This window comes from Diaphorina citri, unplaced genomic scaffold (genome assembly GCF_000475195.1).
Source record: "Diaphorina citri unplaced genomic scaffold, Diaci psyllid genome assembly version 1.1 scaffold2194, whole genome shotgun sequence".
In the NCBI taxonomy this organism is placed as follows: Eukaryota; Metazoa; Arthropoda; class Insecta; order Hemiptera; family Psyllidae; genus Diaphorina; species Diaphorina citri.
The window spans coordinates 6381-21208 of NW_007379619.1; the positions used below are offsets into that span (position 1 = coordinate 6381).

At 38.3% G+C, this 14828-nt stretch overlaps 3 protein-coding genes across 3 annotated transcripts; 1 reads left to right on the forward strand and 2 right to left on the reverse strand.

Moving 5' to 3' along the window:
- The first annotated feature begins 1833 nt into the window (after positions 1 to 1833).
- On the forward strand, positions 1834 to 4826 carry LOC113471241. The gene is made up of 3 exons (XM_026830236.1): positions 1834 to 1910; positions 4028 to 4366; positions 4821 to 4826. The coding sequence occupies exons 1-3, from the start codon at positions 1845 to 1847 to the stop codon at positions 4824 to 4826; spliced, it is 411 nt and encodes a 136-aa protein (XP_026686037.1). The 5' UTR covers positions 1834 to 1844.
- A 139-nt stretch (positions 4827 to 4965) lies between these two features.
- Positions 4966 to 7409, reverse strand: LOC113471242. The gene is made up of 4 exons (XM_026830237.1): positions 7166 to 7409; positions 6667 to 6831; positions 6147 to 6625; positions 4966 to 6014 (listed from the first exon to the last, which is right to left on the reverse strand). Exons 1-4 carry the CDS (start codon positions 7407 to 7409, stop codon positions 5127 to 5129), a joined length of 1776 nt encoding a protein of 591 aa, XP_026686038.1. The 3' UTR covers positions 4966 to 5126.
- A 69-nt stretch (positions 7410 to 7478) lies between these two features.
- LOC103518440 lies at positions 7479 to 12872 on the reverse strand. The gene is made up of 2 exons (XM_026830234.1): positions 12030 to 12872; positions 7479 to 7704 (listed from the first exon to the last, which is right to left on the reverse strand). The coding sequence occupies exons 1-2, from the start codon at positions 12228 to 12230 to the stop codon at positions 7486 to 7488; spliced, it is 420 nt and encodes a 139-aa protein (XP_026686035.1). The 5' UTR covers positions 12231 to 12872; the 3' UTR covers positions 7479 to 7485.
- Positions 12873 to 14828: the final 1956 nt, after the last annotated feature.

The following is a 14828-nucleotide window of genomic DNA, read 5'->3' on the forward strand; positions in this document are numbered from 1 at the left end:
TGCATGATTGTAGTCTCGAAATCATCCTCATTATTGGTTGTACCAGAGTGTGCGTTCTCCGCCACTACTGTCATATCCGGTGATATATTTAGTATATTTGCTTTCATCTGAGTTGAGAGTTTTTTTGGACGATACGAAAGTGTTCTACTACACGAACTTGGATCCCCTTGAAATCTTTTTGGTGTGGCTGAATAGATAGAATTTTTCTCTGTCGGATGCTCCGGCGTGAGAGAGTGTTGACGCTTCTTATTTCCTTCCGCCAGTGTGCTTTGTGGAGTCGACTGTATTGCGGCCATCTGAGCGTTTCCCCATGTTACAATCCGATCTTTTCTTATGCCTGCTTTGATTCCCTGATTTCGTAGCTGCTTGACTTGTGGGACCAGTTCTTTTCTCTTCTTTCTTATTTCCTGATTGTAGTCCAATTCAATTCTGTACTCCTTGCCTTTGAGATTTCTCCTATTTTTCCATACCATCATTTTCATTTTCTGTGTAGTAAACTTCAAAAGAATAGGTCGCTTCCCATTCATGTTAGATCCGATACGAGAAGTATAATCAATATGGTAAGTATTACAGTTTTTTACTTTCATTATGTTTGTAATCATATGAAGAACCATTTCTTCCAGTGTTTCAGGGCTTTCGTTATCCTTCTCCCTCATATTGAATATCATAATGTTGCGTTTTCGGGCTTCCATATCCATTTTGTTGTTGATCTTGGTTTCGACATCATTTATTCTGTTACTCAGTTTCTTTGTTCTCTCGTCCAATTCATCCAATCTGTTAACAATTGGTATTATTTGTTCTTTGATCTCTCCTTTCACATCTTCCCTTATTTTTTCACTGAAATTACTCATGAAAGTGCTTAGGAAGGTCTTCATTTCTTCTTTATCCATTTTTAATAGCAGTAGGTAAATCCAAAGAAATAGGTAAATAAGTTATCTTCTTCAAAGTAGGTATTGTCTTATATGTGTATCATATCACATTCAATCATAAATACCAGGGGCAACTTATATCCCAATGTGACGGGAGGTAGTAGGTATCGTCTGATTCTTTACGCACCTCTATCTGATTGTTTATCTACCTCTATCAGCTATCTGATTGTTTATCTACCTTATCTGATTGTTTATCTATTTGATTAATACACGTAGGTACGTTTATTGTTTATCACCTGTGGCTCAGCTAGTTACGCACTTTTGGTTGCTATGGTGACAGGTTATCAAGTTGTTAGTGGTTAAGCTCAGACAATGAGAGATTCGATTGATAAGCGATGAATATTATCCAATTATGGCTTCTTTGTGATATTTCTATGTTAGATTTCCAAAAATATATTTCGTAATATCTCTTTAAATATCTTACTTTTCAGCAATCTGATGCGATCTTCTTGAAGCTTGTGCTTTACACTTTATAAAAAACTACTCGATTTTATTGTAAATACTCTTTAAACAAACGAAAAGTTCAAAATTAAACGGGAGCACTAATTTCACCTCTGTTCACTTGCAACGCAACGTTGCCAACCTCTAGAACGTTTTTATGAAATTGACCAACGTTTTTATGAAATTGACCATATCAGCCATAAAGGAAATTATTTTATTATTTAAAAATAAATTAATAGAAACACAGAGTGAAATGAGTAGAACGGCTCTTTTTTAGCTTTATTGATTATAATACTTTATTTTTATCTTGTACCCTAACAAAAACGGTATTAGACAAGATTCCAAGGCCCCGTTCACAAGGTGATTTGTATTCGATGTAGCATCTCGATAAGAGACCCTCTCCTTATCGCCTTGTAAACAGCGCCTTAAAGAGCTATACTGACAATTTTTTCACGTAATTATGCTCTCAGACCGATGGCTCGGACTATAACTGGAATGACTGCAACAGTTGTCACTTTTTGTCGCCTTGCGATAGAGAAAATAAGTGCTTATAGGATGACAACAGGAACAACTTTGCAGGACTTCATATTCCACATCCTTTGAATTTCTATAGCTAGGTCTGTATACTTTAGTTTCTTCTCATTTTCTTTTTTATTCACATTACTATCTGCAGGTATTGAAATGTCTACATATAAGTAAGCATTCTTTCTTCTTCTTTTCTTTAATAACAATGTCGGGTCTATTGCTAAGAATTGTACGGTCCGTTTGTATACTTTGATCATACAAGACTACAACATCATCATTACTCATCACTGGATCAGGATTGTGTTGGTACCATTTTTCGCTGACTGGAAACTTGAAATGTTTACATATTTGATAATATGTAAACATTTCAAGTTTCCAGGTACCAACCATTTTTCGCTGAACATAAATACATACTCTGATGTTGTGTCTATTTGTATATTCATGTTTCGCAAGTTGTTGACAGCCACTGATAATATGTGTGATGGTTTCAGGTTGAGTTTTACACAGTCGGCATTTATCATCGTTGTTCAACTTTAGAATATGTTTATCATAATATTTGGTATAAATAAAAAAAAAGACCAAGTTAGGTTGGACCGCTGGTATAAATGGGCACAACGGATAGTTCCCTAATGATATACAAATGTATCAAGGAGATAAAATACTCTGCAGTTTTGTCGATCCAATCAGAGATTATACTTGGTATGAGAAGTTTAATGCTTGGATAACGCAATCTCATTGGTTGATTTCAAAGTTTTTAACCAATCAAATTAATTTTGCTCAGGTTTACGGGAAAGGCGTATACCATTTATAAGAAAAATGTATGTTCTGAGTTTTTAGTCGATCGAATATAAATGGAAACTTGTTAAAAAAAAGAAAAAAAATAGTTACTAGATGGTTTCCTTTCTCATGTTCTACTTACCTATTAAGTAATTTAGAAGTTACAATTTTTACCAATGTGTTGTAGGTACTTACCTAACAACACACTACCTATGTTAGAGGGACAAGGACTCTGATTGTTTTATAGTTTCCCTCTGTGAAAAACGTTTTTTTTTTTTTTCAGAAAAAATCATGATTTAGATTTTTAGCCCGTCCTTCCTTTATTATTACAATAGTAATAAAAAGGTATAAGGGACGGACTGTTGTATTTTACATTTTATTTTCCAGCAAGCACTGTGCATGACGGGGGAGTGGGATGCACCGACATGTAACCCGGGCTGCGCGCGCCTCGCGATACGCAAATAAATTTTAATAATAACAATTGTCTCACACTCCCTAAACAAAACACATATGCATACAGGGTGGTCGTACAGAAAGTGTCACACGAGGTGTGTTTTCCTTTCGGAAACTGAGTCTGACGTGACTTTGTGAAGATTCATCTTGGAAAGAAGAACACCAGTAACTGTTATTAGGGGTTGGATGGAAGAGAATGCCCAAGGCATTAATCCCGCCCCTTAGATTGAATATTTTGTATAATATGTAATACTGTCGGGATCAATAAAATCCTGACTAGACAAGATTCGTTCTCTGAACGGCTGACTTTGACTTTCTTCGATCCTTCTTCTCTTTCCGGAGCGATGAGGCCTTAACAGTTACAATTCCCTTGTAGCGACTGATTTCGCTCTCCCACTATTGTAGCTGAAAAGCCCTAGCCCGAGGGTTGGTGGTGGGAAGTGAGAAAACAAATTCGGGTCAGTTTTCCAAATAAATGAGGGTAAAATTTTTAAACGCTCCGTCGCAGGTTTGATTCCCGCCTGGGGCGGATTTTATCCTGAAGGGATAATGTTCGTTCTCGGAACGGCTGGCTTTCTTCTATCCTGTCTTTCTTTTCTCTTCGCTTTCAGGACGATAAAATAATAATGACCTTAGCAGTTACAGTTCCCTGTATCAATCTTCTTAAAATAATGATAGACGCATACAAACTTACAGGAATGTAGGTACCTAATAAAAAAAAACATAATAGGTATGTATTTATTATAATTTACTGTACAGGAAATTTTTCTCTGTAAAAACAAGGATAGGCACCGTCGCGATTCTCAAACTCAATATGGACATATGCTCTCAGACCGATGGCTCGGACTATAACTGGAATGACTGCAACAGTTGTCACTTTTTGTCGCCTTGCGATAGAGAAAATAAGTGCGGATAACAACACAAGCACCCGCTGCCAAACAACAGGCGACCCCGAGATAAAGAAACCAAATGGCCGTAAAGAAGTTTCCATACAAAGGCAGGTCTTTGTTGAGAATGTACTGTTGTTTGATACTGTTGCATCCGTCGCTGTAGCAGACCCGACAATTCTGGATGTAATACTCCTTCTTCACCATCGGCTGATAAACAAGCTGACTGCAGGCGTGAAACCCATAGTTCGTGGCCAACGCACAGTCCGCCCTCTGGTAGAAATCACCGTTCTTCGAGATGATTTCATAATAGACGCACGCGAAGCCTGGCGGACAATTTCAGATCGAATGATAGTTTTTTTTTTTTTTTAAAGAGGTTTGATAGAGGGAACTGTAACTTCTAAGGTCTTATCGTCCCGAAATCGAAGAGAGAAGGAAGACAGGACAGAAGAAAGCCAGCCGTTCCGAGAACGAACATTATGCGTTCAGGATAAAATTCACCCAGGGCGGGAATCGAACCCGCGACCAAGGATTTCCAAGGCAGACGCGCTACCAACCAAGCGAATAATAACAAATGTAATAACAATAACAGTGCTTATTTACACTGCGTGCATAGAACTGACTACTATTGTCTTCAAATACGCAAATATTTATGGATATAGTTCCATACCTTGGGTGGGATCGAACCCACGCCCCCCGTTCACCAGGCGAGCGTCTTGACCACTACCTACCAAGGCAATAGCTAAAGTTCAACTTTATTGATGGAAAAGAGTCAACATGATTCAGCATCTTATGATGTCATCCTCAGGACTAAATTGGAAAATTGCAGTGAAAATGCAAGAAAAAATATTCTTCGTATTAATTCGTACTTGACATGATGGTATCCCGTTTTCAAAGTTTATTTGGGGAACATGATCATCATCGCCATTTCTTAACAGTGCTTATTTACACTGCGTGCATAGAACTGACTATTATTGTCTTCAAATACGCAAATATTTTATGGATATAGTTCCATACCTTGGGTGGGATCAAACCCACGCCCCCCGTTCACCAGGCGAGCGTCTTGACCACTACCTACCAAGGCAATAGCTAAAGTTACCTAGTATTTAGGCATTTAGGGTGTGATTTTAATCTTATTTAAGAATTTAAATATATGAGAATAACAACTGGGGTTTTGAATTAGCAAGCCGTAATTAAACGGATGCTCTAGTATACCTTCAATATTTTTAAAAAGGGTGAGTCTTTTGACCTGGTATTTTGGGCAACACAAAATTATGTGTGCCATATCCTCCCGTTCCAAACATTCCTGACATAAATTAGTAGGTGCTATATTAATTTTATGTAAATATGCCTGACAGATAGCGTGGTTAGATCTTAACCTATTAAAAGTTACAATAAATTTTCTGAGAGGAATTGCTTTTGCAAACCAAGGTTTTTTATCTGTAATAGTGAATAGGTTTTTGTAAAATAAACCTTTATTATTGTTCTGGCTCATAACATTTTCTCTCCATTGTATCTCGTGTTGCATATCAGTTACTGCTCGAACGTCCTGTACAGGAATAGGATAGGGGTTGAGGGCGTCGGTGCCCCGAGCTGTTTCTTTCGCAAGACGGTCAACCGCCTCGTTCCCGGCTATACCAGCGTGACCGCGAACCCAGATAAATCTCACTGAAATGTTCCACTCCTGGAGATGAGAAAGTGCTTTAAAAATGTCCAGAATAAGATGACTTGGATTTCCGTTGGATTTCGATGTGTTCTTCAGTTTCTCTAGACAGCTTTTACTGTCCGTTATTATGATGACTTCATTTTCCTTAATGGAAGATACATATTTAAGTGCTTGAAGAATAGCAAATGCTTCTGCGGTGAAAATGGTGGCGAAGTTTTTAAGTTTAAATGTTCCGCTGTTTTTATTTTGCGTATCAAAAATCCATAAACTTTCTCGGATTGAAACTTTACAATAGCCTGCCTGATGAATTACAAAATTGTAATACAAATAATAAATTCAAAATCTCAAAAATATCTGATATGTTGCTACTAGAATTAAGGTACATACAACCTATTACTACATTATCATGGCTAATTTCAATCTCTACAAAAATATAATTTTCTCCTACTAATAAAGTTTTAAATTTCAGGAAAGTTCTTTAAAAATGTCCAGAATAAGATGACTTGGATTTCCGTTGGATTTCGATGTGTTCTTCAGTTTCTCTAGACAACTTTTACTGTCCGTTATTATGATGACTTCCTTTTCCTTAATGGAAGATGCATATTTAAGTGCTTGAAGAATAGCAAATGCTTCTGCGGTGAAAATGGTGGCAAAGTTTTGAAGTTTAAATGTTCCGCTGTTTTTATTTTGCGTATCATAAAACGCTGAGGCTACAGACTCGCTGGTTTTTGAGCCGTCTGTAAATATGAGGTATGCATTAGGCCATTTATCTTTAACTTCGTTCAGAAAGCAATTCTGCTTTGCATATTCAGGGGCGGATTCATATTGGTCTATGTAACCGATGTTAATCTGGGTTAGGGTTATATTGTATTCTAAGAGGTAGACTGGTGGTTTATTACATGTGAATATTTTTGAGTTGTATTTATTACTCAGATTGCAATAGCTCTCTATTAGAGGTGCAACTCATATAAAAATGGTTTGGGCCTACCTCCATCATCCTGGGTTGCATTTCCACTTCCTTTTCCTGGATCCGGGGGAATACCCCTCTTATCCCGTGGACAATCACCTGACATGGTGATGTCCTCTCCATCAGAGTTGTTAAAATCACTCATAACTATCACTAGACGCCTTCCATGGAAAACACAGAAGACGCCTATAACGAAAACCTATGGTTAGAATTCAATACACGGTATTAGGTACTCGCCGGGTATTATAAGGTAAAACCTACAGTAGAGAATTTTAATGTAAACAAAATTAAACACTCTCGAACTATTTAGATTCAACCTCTCTGTGCAAGCACAACTTCAGAACGTTATTTATTCTTTCTAGCTCTGCTGATAATGGAATCAGAGCCATACAGAACAGGAGTGGGGAGAGGCTATCCCCCTGATATATTCCTTTCCTGATTTGGATTTCATCAGTCACTATTTGAGAAGACTGTGTATTAATTATCAGTCTCGTTCTCCATCTCTTCATAATCCTCTCACAGAAGGTTGCACTCTTTAAATCAATTTTATACATTTGAATAACTTTGACCATCCATTCATGGGGGCAATTATCATATGCCTTTAAAAGATCGATCCAGGCGACACTCAGGTTCTTGTATTTCTTTTTACAATCTTCCGTGATGATCTTGTCCAGCATTAACAAATCCTTGCATCCAGTTGCTCCCTCTAAACAGCCTCTTTGTTCCATAGGTAGAATGTTATTATCTATCAGATGTTTGTACATTTTTGATTTCACAATGGATGTTAATAGTTTGTATAGGACAGGCAAGCAAGTGATTTTTTTTTGGGGGGATATCATGTCACGTGACATTCTCACCATTTTTGCCAGCAGTATTTAGACTCTCACCACTCCTATTGACTTCTCTTTGAGCAATATCAACCTTTTCTTGAACATTGGTCCCATTCTCATTGTCCACATTCTTTCGGATGACATATTTCCTAATGTTCATGTCTGAGTTTTCACTTGAGTGAATTTCAGATCCATTTCTTCGACCTTTCCTTTTTATTCTTCTCTTATTCTATGTAAATGAGAATATAATCAAGATCACAGGTCAGAATCTAAAGGTACCTTTACACTGGGGCAATTTAGGAAGCAACCGGCAACAGCAACCTGCAGCATGCGGCATTGCCGCGCCGCATGCGGCTATATAAAAACTAGCTGTTGTGCCCGTTTCTAGGTGGTCTAGGGAAATGGGCTTTTCACCATTGGATTCCTTATTTTTTGTACATACTGGGAAAAATCGGAAACTCCCGAAATTCCAAGATATTGACGTTTTTTAATTCCCCATAAGAAATACACAGGGAACAAGGTTTGAGGCCAGCAAAACTCAATATAAACCAAGTCTACATTAGTGAGTCTCCTCTCTTCTTGCTCTAAACTTTCCAACTCACTAATAATTTCTGAAAGATTCAACCTTCTAAAACAAAAGAAAGGTGTAAAAACAAATGAAAACTAAATATAAAGTAAGAAATAAATAGTTATAGAAACATAAACCATGTATTTTGAGCGCAAGGATTCATCAAAATAAACAATTATCTACTCTCTCAATACACAACGTAAAACGCAAAAATTGAGTACCCTAACAACCCCGCGTTGCATCAGCGCACACATTTTAAATGGGTCTCCGTAGAGCTACAATATTGGTATTATTGACAAATAAAACATTATAAATTGTTCCTTATACTCTTGTGAGCTGCATACAAGGGGATTTCCCGCTCAATAAGATCAAATATATCATCTGAATAAAAAAGCTCAAAAAGTTCAACAGGAGAAAAATCAGCATATCTACTGTAATCACTCTCTGGAAAAGACAAATTTCTTCTACGCAGCATGGCTTTTTTCCACTTCCTCTCTTCATTCATCAAAAAAACACGTTGAGGTCGGTTCAGTTGCATAGGAGGTTCCATGCTGCCTGCTGGTACATTGTTGCTGGCTGGTACTATGTTGTCGGCTGGCACAATGTTGTCGGCTGGAACTATGTTGTCGGCTGGCACCATGTTGTCGGCTGGAACTATGTTGTCGGCTGGCACCATGTTGTCGGCTGTTGGCACCAATAATTCTGAATCTCCAGATTCAGCTTCTAGCAAGTCGTTTGATGAAGTACATGTAGCCATAATGTCCCCAAAACCATCGTACCTCCTATGATTATCAAAGACAACTTCAGCATGTACTGAGAGCTGTCTTGAGTTTAGGTTATCTACATAACCTCCTTCATCTTCACTTCCAGAATCTTCATCTGAAGGGAGATCAGGGAGTCCAGTGGGTGATTCAATATAAACCAAGTCTACATTAGCGAGTCTCCTCTCTTCTTGCTCTAAACTTTCCAACTCACTAATAATTTCTGAAAGATTTAACCTTCTAAAACAAAAGAAAGGTGTAAAAACAGATGAAAACTAAATATAAAGTAAGAAATAAATAGTTATAGAAACATAAACCATGTATTTTGAGCGCAAGGATTCATCAAAATAAACAATTATCTACTCTCTCAATACACAACGTAAAACGCAAAAATTGAGTACCCTAACAACCCCGCGTTGCATCAGCGCACACATTTTAAATGGGTCTCTGTAGAGCTACAATATTGGTATTATTGACAAATAAAACATTATAAATTGTTCCTTATACTCTTGTGAGTATTTACAAATAAAAATATAACGTGAAAAATAATTATAAAAAAAATGGTAATTATGCAGAAGTCACGTCTGTGGAAAAGAAAAGCTCCTGTTTGTATTTAACCTAACCCTATAATAAGACTAATCACTGCTCTAATTGTGAAAACTCCTCCTTGCGTTTAACCTAACCCTATAATAACCAGGGTCACTGCTCGTTTGTGCCAGTTCCTTTGGTAGCAATATTCCACGGACGTGACTTCTACACAAATACCAAAAAAAATAATTAAAAACTTACCTTCGAGGGTCACACATTTTTCTTCTCGAAAAATTCCAACTAAATAACGAGATTTATAACGCACTTGACCTCATACTCCAACCAAATGTTCTCCTCATTTGACAAGAGCATGTTGTTTACATTGGCTCTTTTGGTCTTTTCTTTTGAATTGTTTACTGATACATGTACGAGTACTGTTGTACTGTTAACCCATTAAATAGATGAGGCCTTATTTCTTCGAAACAAGATTCAGGAACGATATTAGGTCCCAGGGGCAAAGCCCCGGGAGCGCGAAGCGCGACCACATGCAGAACCCCGCAAAGCCCCCGGGAGTGCGCAGCGCGACCGTATACGCAACTCCGCGTAGCGAACACGCGAAGCCCCCCTCCCGAGCACGAAGTGCGAGTATCTATTATGATGAGGCCTTGTTTAGACTGCTGGAGTAAAGGGACGTGTCAGTCCAATTCGGTCAAGATAAAGTAACAAGGTAGGTATATTAAGGTCCATAACTCCACATAGTCGACTGCCTCAACCAAATAGATTCACCTCATCGATCGATCGACGAAAGGTCAACGGCCGGTCGACTGTGTTTGGACAACCAAGCGAACGAGGCTGGCTCTTTTGGTCTTTTCTTTTGAATTGTTTACTGATACATGTACGAGTACTGTTAACCCATTAAATAGATGAGGCCTTGTTTAGACTGCTGGAGTAAAGGGACGTGTCAGTCCAATTCGGTCAAGATAAACAAGGTAGGTATATTAAGGTCCATGACTCCACATAGTCGACTGCCTCAACCAAATAGATTCACCTCATCGATCGATCGACGAAAGGTCAACGGCCGGTCGACTGTGTTTGGACACCTTTCAATTCTATTTTCTACTTGGTCTTAGGCCAGCCACTCACTATCAGGTGGACCTGACAGGCGGACCTGATCAGCCGTACCTGTCAGGTCTACCTGATAGTGAGTGGCGGACCATAGACTGCGGGGGTAAAGGGACTTCTTTCATATTCGGGCAGGATAAACAAGGTAAAGCACCCTTGTGTATACAACTCGACTAGCATTGGGTTTTACACCTGATCACCATCACAAACAAAATGTCCAAAATAGAAAACCTTATTTTGTTATCTTCAAAATAAAATAAATCTCACTCTTTTATCTTGAAAATTGTATTACAGTAGAACCTCGATTATTTCAACTCCAAAAATGGGGGTTTTTCCCCATCTTTCAAGGAAATCCTACTTTATCAGAGGAGGAGATGATTGAAAGTGTTCAAATAATATGACTAATGACGAAGAAAACAACATCGAAGACGTGTCTTTTGTTTGTTTTATTTTATTTCAAAAGAAAAAGGTATTTTTTCTTCCCTATTTTGTTCTTTTGTATCACTAAATTTGGCGCTATTTTCATTGTTTTATACGGAATTTCGATTATTTCAACTTTTATACAGACCCTCGAAAATTTTAACTACCCTCGGTCCCAATTAGTTGAAATAATCGAGGTTCTACTGGAATTTTAAATTCGTTAGGTCTACTATTACCTGATTGTGATTTGTCTGCCTTATACTGGATGACATAATCACACCTGGTGTACACGCACGGCTCACTTCTGTCATACTCATTGCATGACCAGCATGAAATATCTGTCGTTGTTGGGGCCTCTTGTTTCGCATCTCGGGGGCCGACCCGCTCTGGAAATCGCACGTCCCAGCCCCAGTCGTAGTACTGATCTGCATCCGGTCCGCAGGTCATTACCCCGTTTTCGTCGTGCTTATTGTTCTTGCCGCGTCGCTGACGACTGAGGGTGGAATTTCCTGAAATATCTTCAGCGTTTATTTTTTGCCTTTTGCAGGACACCATTTGTTTCGTTAAAAATTTCAGGCTCAAAGCACACAATTGAAACGCGTTTCATATGTATGTCAATGCACGATGAGTTTCATGAAACCCGGTTTCGCCACTGTTAGGTATGACTTTCATGAAACCCGGTTTCACCACTGTTAGGTGTGGCAATCACTCGGATCCGCTTTTTTTCATCTTGCAGAGCGCGAGATCCGCATGCTCGAATCTCGCAAAAAAAGAAAGAAAAAAAAAAAAATCATGTAAAATCGTTCAAATAATGTTTAACCTATTAAGAAGAAAATATAAATATATATATATATTTTTTTTTTATTAAGAAGAAAATATTGTCTTAACCACACTCAAATAACTGAGACATATTTGTAAAAAGAAAAAGTTTTCATTTCTTCGAAACAAGATTCAGGAATGATATTAGGTCCCAGGGGCAAAGCCCCGGGAGCGCGAAGCGCGACCACATGCAGAACCCCGAAAAGCCCCCGGGGAGTGCGCAGCGCGACCGTATACGCAACTCCGCGTAGCGAACACGCGAAGCCCCCCTCCCGAGCACGAAGTGCGAGTATCTATTATATTCTGACCTGTGATCTCGATTATATTCTCACTTACATAGGATACATTTCTTAGATCTTCCAGGTGCGTTGCGTCGACATGACGACCTACGGTTGTGACATTTTCAACTGTCGCCAAGTCTCTACTTTGCGTTGCATTCATGCCACTTGCAAAACATTCAACTGAATTGACATGTCCGTTGTGCCAAAGCAACAAAGTCAGAACCAAATCTACAACGATCAGACGCATGATTTTCATGTATTTATCCTGTTCAGTGTTACTAATTTCATTTATCTTTAATCTTTTATCTAAACAAATAAAAGTGAAACTAAAAATATCAATAAAACTGGAAAATTTTTGGAATAAAATTTCAAACTATTTCAACTTTGATTAGGATCAAACCTATTTTAAATTATAAAAACTGGAGAGAGAAATTTCTCGAAGATGAAAATCTGCATCTGGCCAGCGGCTTAGGATATTAGCCATTAATCAGTCTAGATAGCTTGGATAGATGGAGAGTAGCGCGTTTACCTTGTCGCGTGTGCGATTTCCGCCAGGGGCGGATTTTATCCTAAACAGATAAGGTTCGTTCTTGGAACGGCTAGCTTTCTTCTATCCTGTCTTCCTTTTTTCGTTGCTTGAGGAACGAGAAGACCTTAGCAATTACAGTTCCCTCTATCAAACCTTTGCAAAAATCATGGGACATTAGGACACCGGAGTTAAGTAACGTCGAGCATGCAACTAATTGGATTGAGCGTCTCTGTCATTGTATAGATACGTATACGTCCTATCTGTTGGGACGAGAGCCCTACATCTGTATTTTCTTTCTCTTTTGAAGAGGTTTGATAAACGGGAACTGTAACGGCTAAGGTTTTATCGTTCCGAAAGCGACGAGACAAGGCTGGATAGAAGAAAGCCAGTCGTCCCGCGAGAACAAAGGGAACTCGAACCCGTGACCTAGCGCTTACGAGGATTTGGAATCAGAGACCTACGGAACAGAACGACATTCATGATGAATCCTAGGATCAGAGAGTATGTCTAATTATTATTAATGAACTAGCGTGTATTTGTGAACCATGGCGACCTAGCGCTTACGAGGATTTGGAATCAGAGACCTATGGAACAGAACGACATTCATGATGAATCCTAGGATCAGAGAGTATGTCTAATTATTATTAATGAACTAGCGTGTATTTGTGAACCATGGTAAAATACAGAGTGAAACATATTGTGATTTCACACACCACACACATACAGGGTGAACTCAGAAAGAATAGAATATATACCCTGCACATACTGCCCGAATGAGACTACTACCGCAGTCTACACAAGGCCTTATGTGCTTGGTGCAGAACAGTGAATATATACCCTGCACATACTGCCCGAATGAGACTACTACCGCAGTCTACACAAGGCCTTATGTGCTTGGTGCAGAACAGTTTTGTACAGTCCCTTGGATCACTGTTTTTTTTTTTAATTACTTTAACACTGTTTAATCTCCGCCACTCACACTCAGATGCGGTCTGTCAGTCAGAACGTGTGTGGTGAGAAAAGCTTCAGACCGTCTGACCGTGAGTGTCCGGACTAACATGGAAACAAAGGCTCCGGATGTCAAGAGGGTCGACATTTTGTTACCCTCTACGTGAGGAGGACATGCACTGAGAAAAAAATTAGGGTGCCGGCAGCCTTATCTGGTGACTGGGTTTCGGCACTCTAATATTGAACTCTGTATCGGGAAGCTCGACACTATAGCATTCCAACAGCCGAAATCAGGGGAAGTAACCCAATAATAGAGTTCTTCCACCCTAAATTTGTGGCACCCTGTCAGTGATGACACCTTGTATAATATTAATGATCAATGTAATTAATAAAAATTTACGTGACAAGATCAAGTCTCATGAAGAGAATCATTTCCTAATGAGAATAATATGATTAACAATACTACTAAATATTATCTACTAGCAGGTTACCCGTGTTTCGCCACGGTTTAGAATATTTTAGTAAAAGAAAAATTCTCCGTCAGTAGGAATCCTCACCAGAAATTGACTTCGCACTTCTATAGAATATGGTCGCGCTATGCGCTCCCCATCACTCCTAATAAAGACAACAATGTTATTTATTTTGTAATTTTCATCAGTGCACTGCGTTCAAGATCTAGGTTTTATAATCCAGGATCATTGGTTCAACAACAAGGTAATTGATGTAGGAGTGATGGAAAATTATTTAGATATTTTCTTTAGAAGAGCTAAGGTGGTAGAAGAGAGCTCCCACATTGACGTTTTTTTATATCAGTAGTTTTTTGTGAAAGCCAACTCTTGACGTTAATTTTTTAACACGAAGTGTTTTTGGGGGGATTTTTTTGACAGGGACAAAAATGGTATTAAGGAGATCTGATGAGTACTTTGGGCCTAAAAAAAAAACAACGCACTTCAAAATAGGTATACTGAATTTTTACTTTCTATTACTACAGTATAGTGAGCTATACTAGTAATGAAAGTATTGCAATCGGTCCAAATTTTTCACTTTCACATCCCTTCTGGGTGAGGCCGGAAACTTACGGACCGTACTACGTACCTATAGTGGGTGTTATCTTACGTTATGAATGAAGAAGGTAGGTATAATTTTTTTTTTTTTTTTTCAAGTTAATAATGTGGTTTTGCCCTCCCTGTAGGGCGTTAAACAAGGTAAAAAAATAAAAATAAAAAATAAAGGATTTAACCTAAATATTGGGAATATAACTAGATAGAATAGAATCAATAAAATGTATGAAAAGAAAAATCCAAGGATTAGATTGCATATTAAAAAAAAAAAAAAAAAATATCCCTTATCAGTATTATTATTCTTATTATTATTATT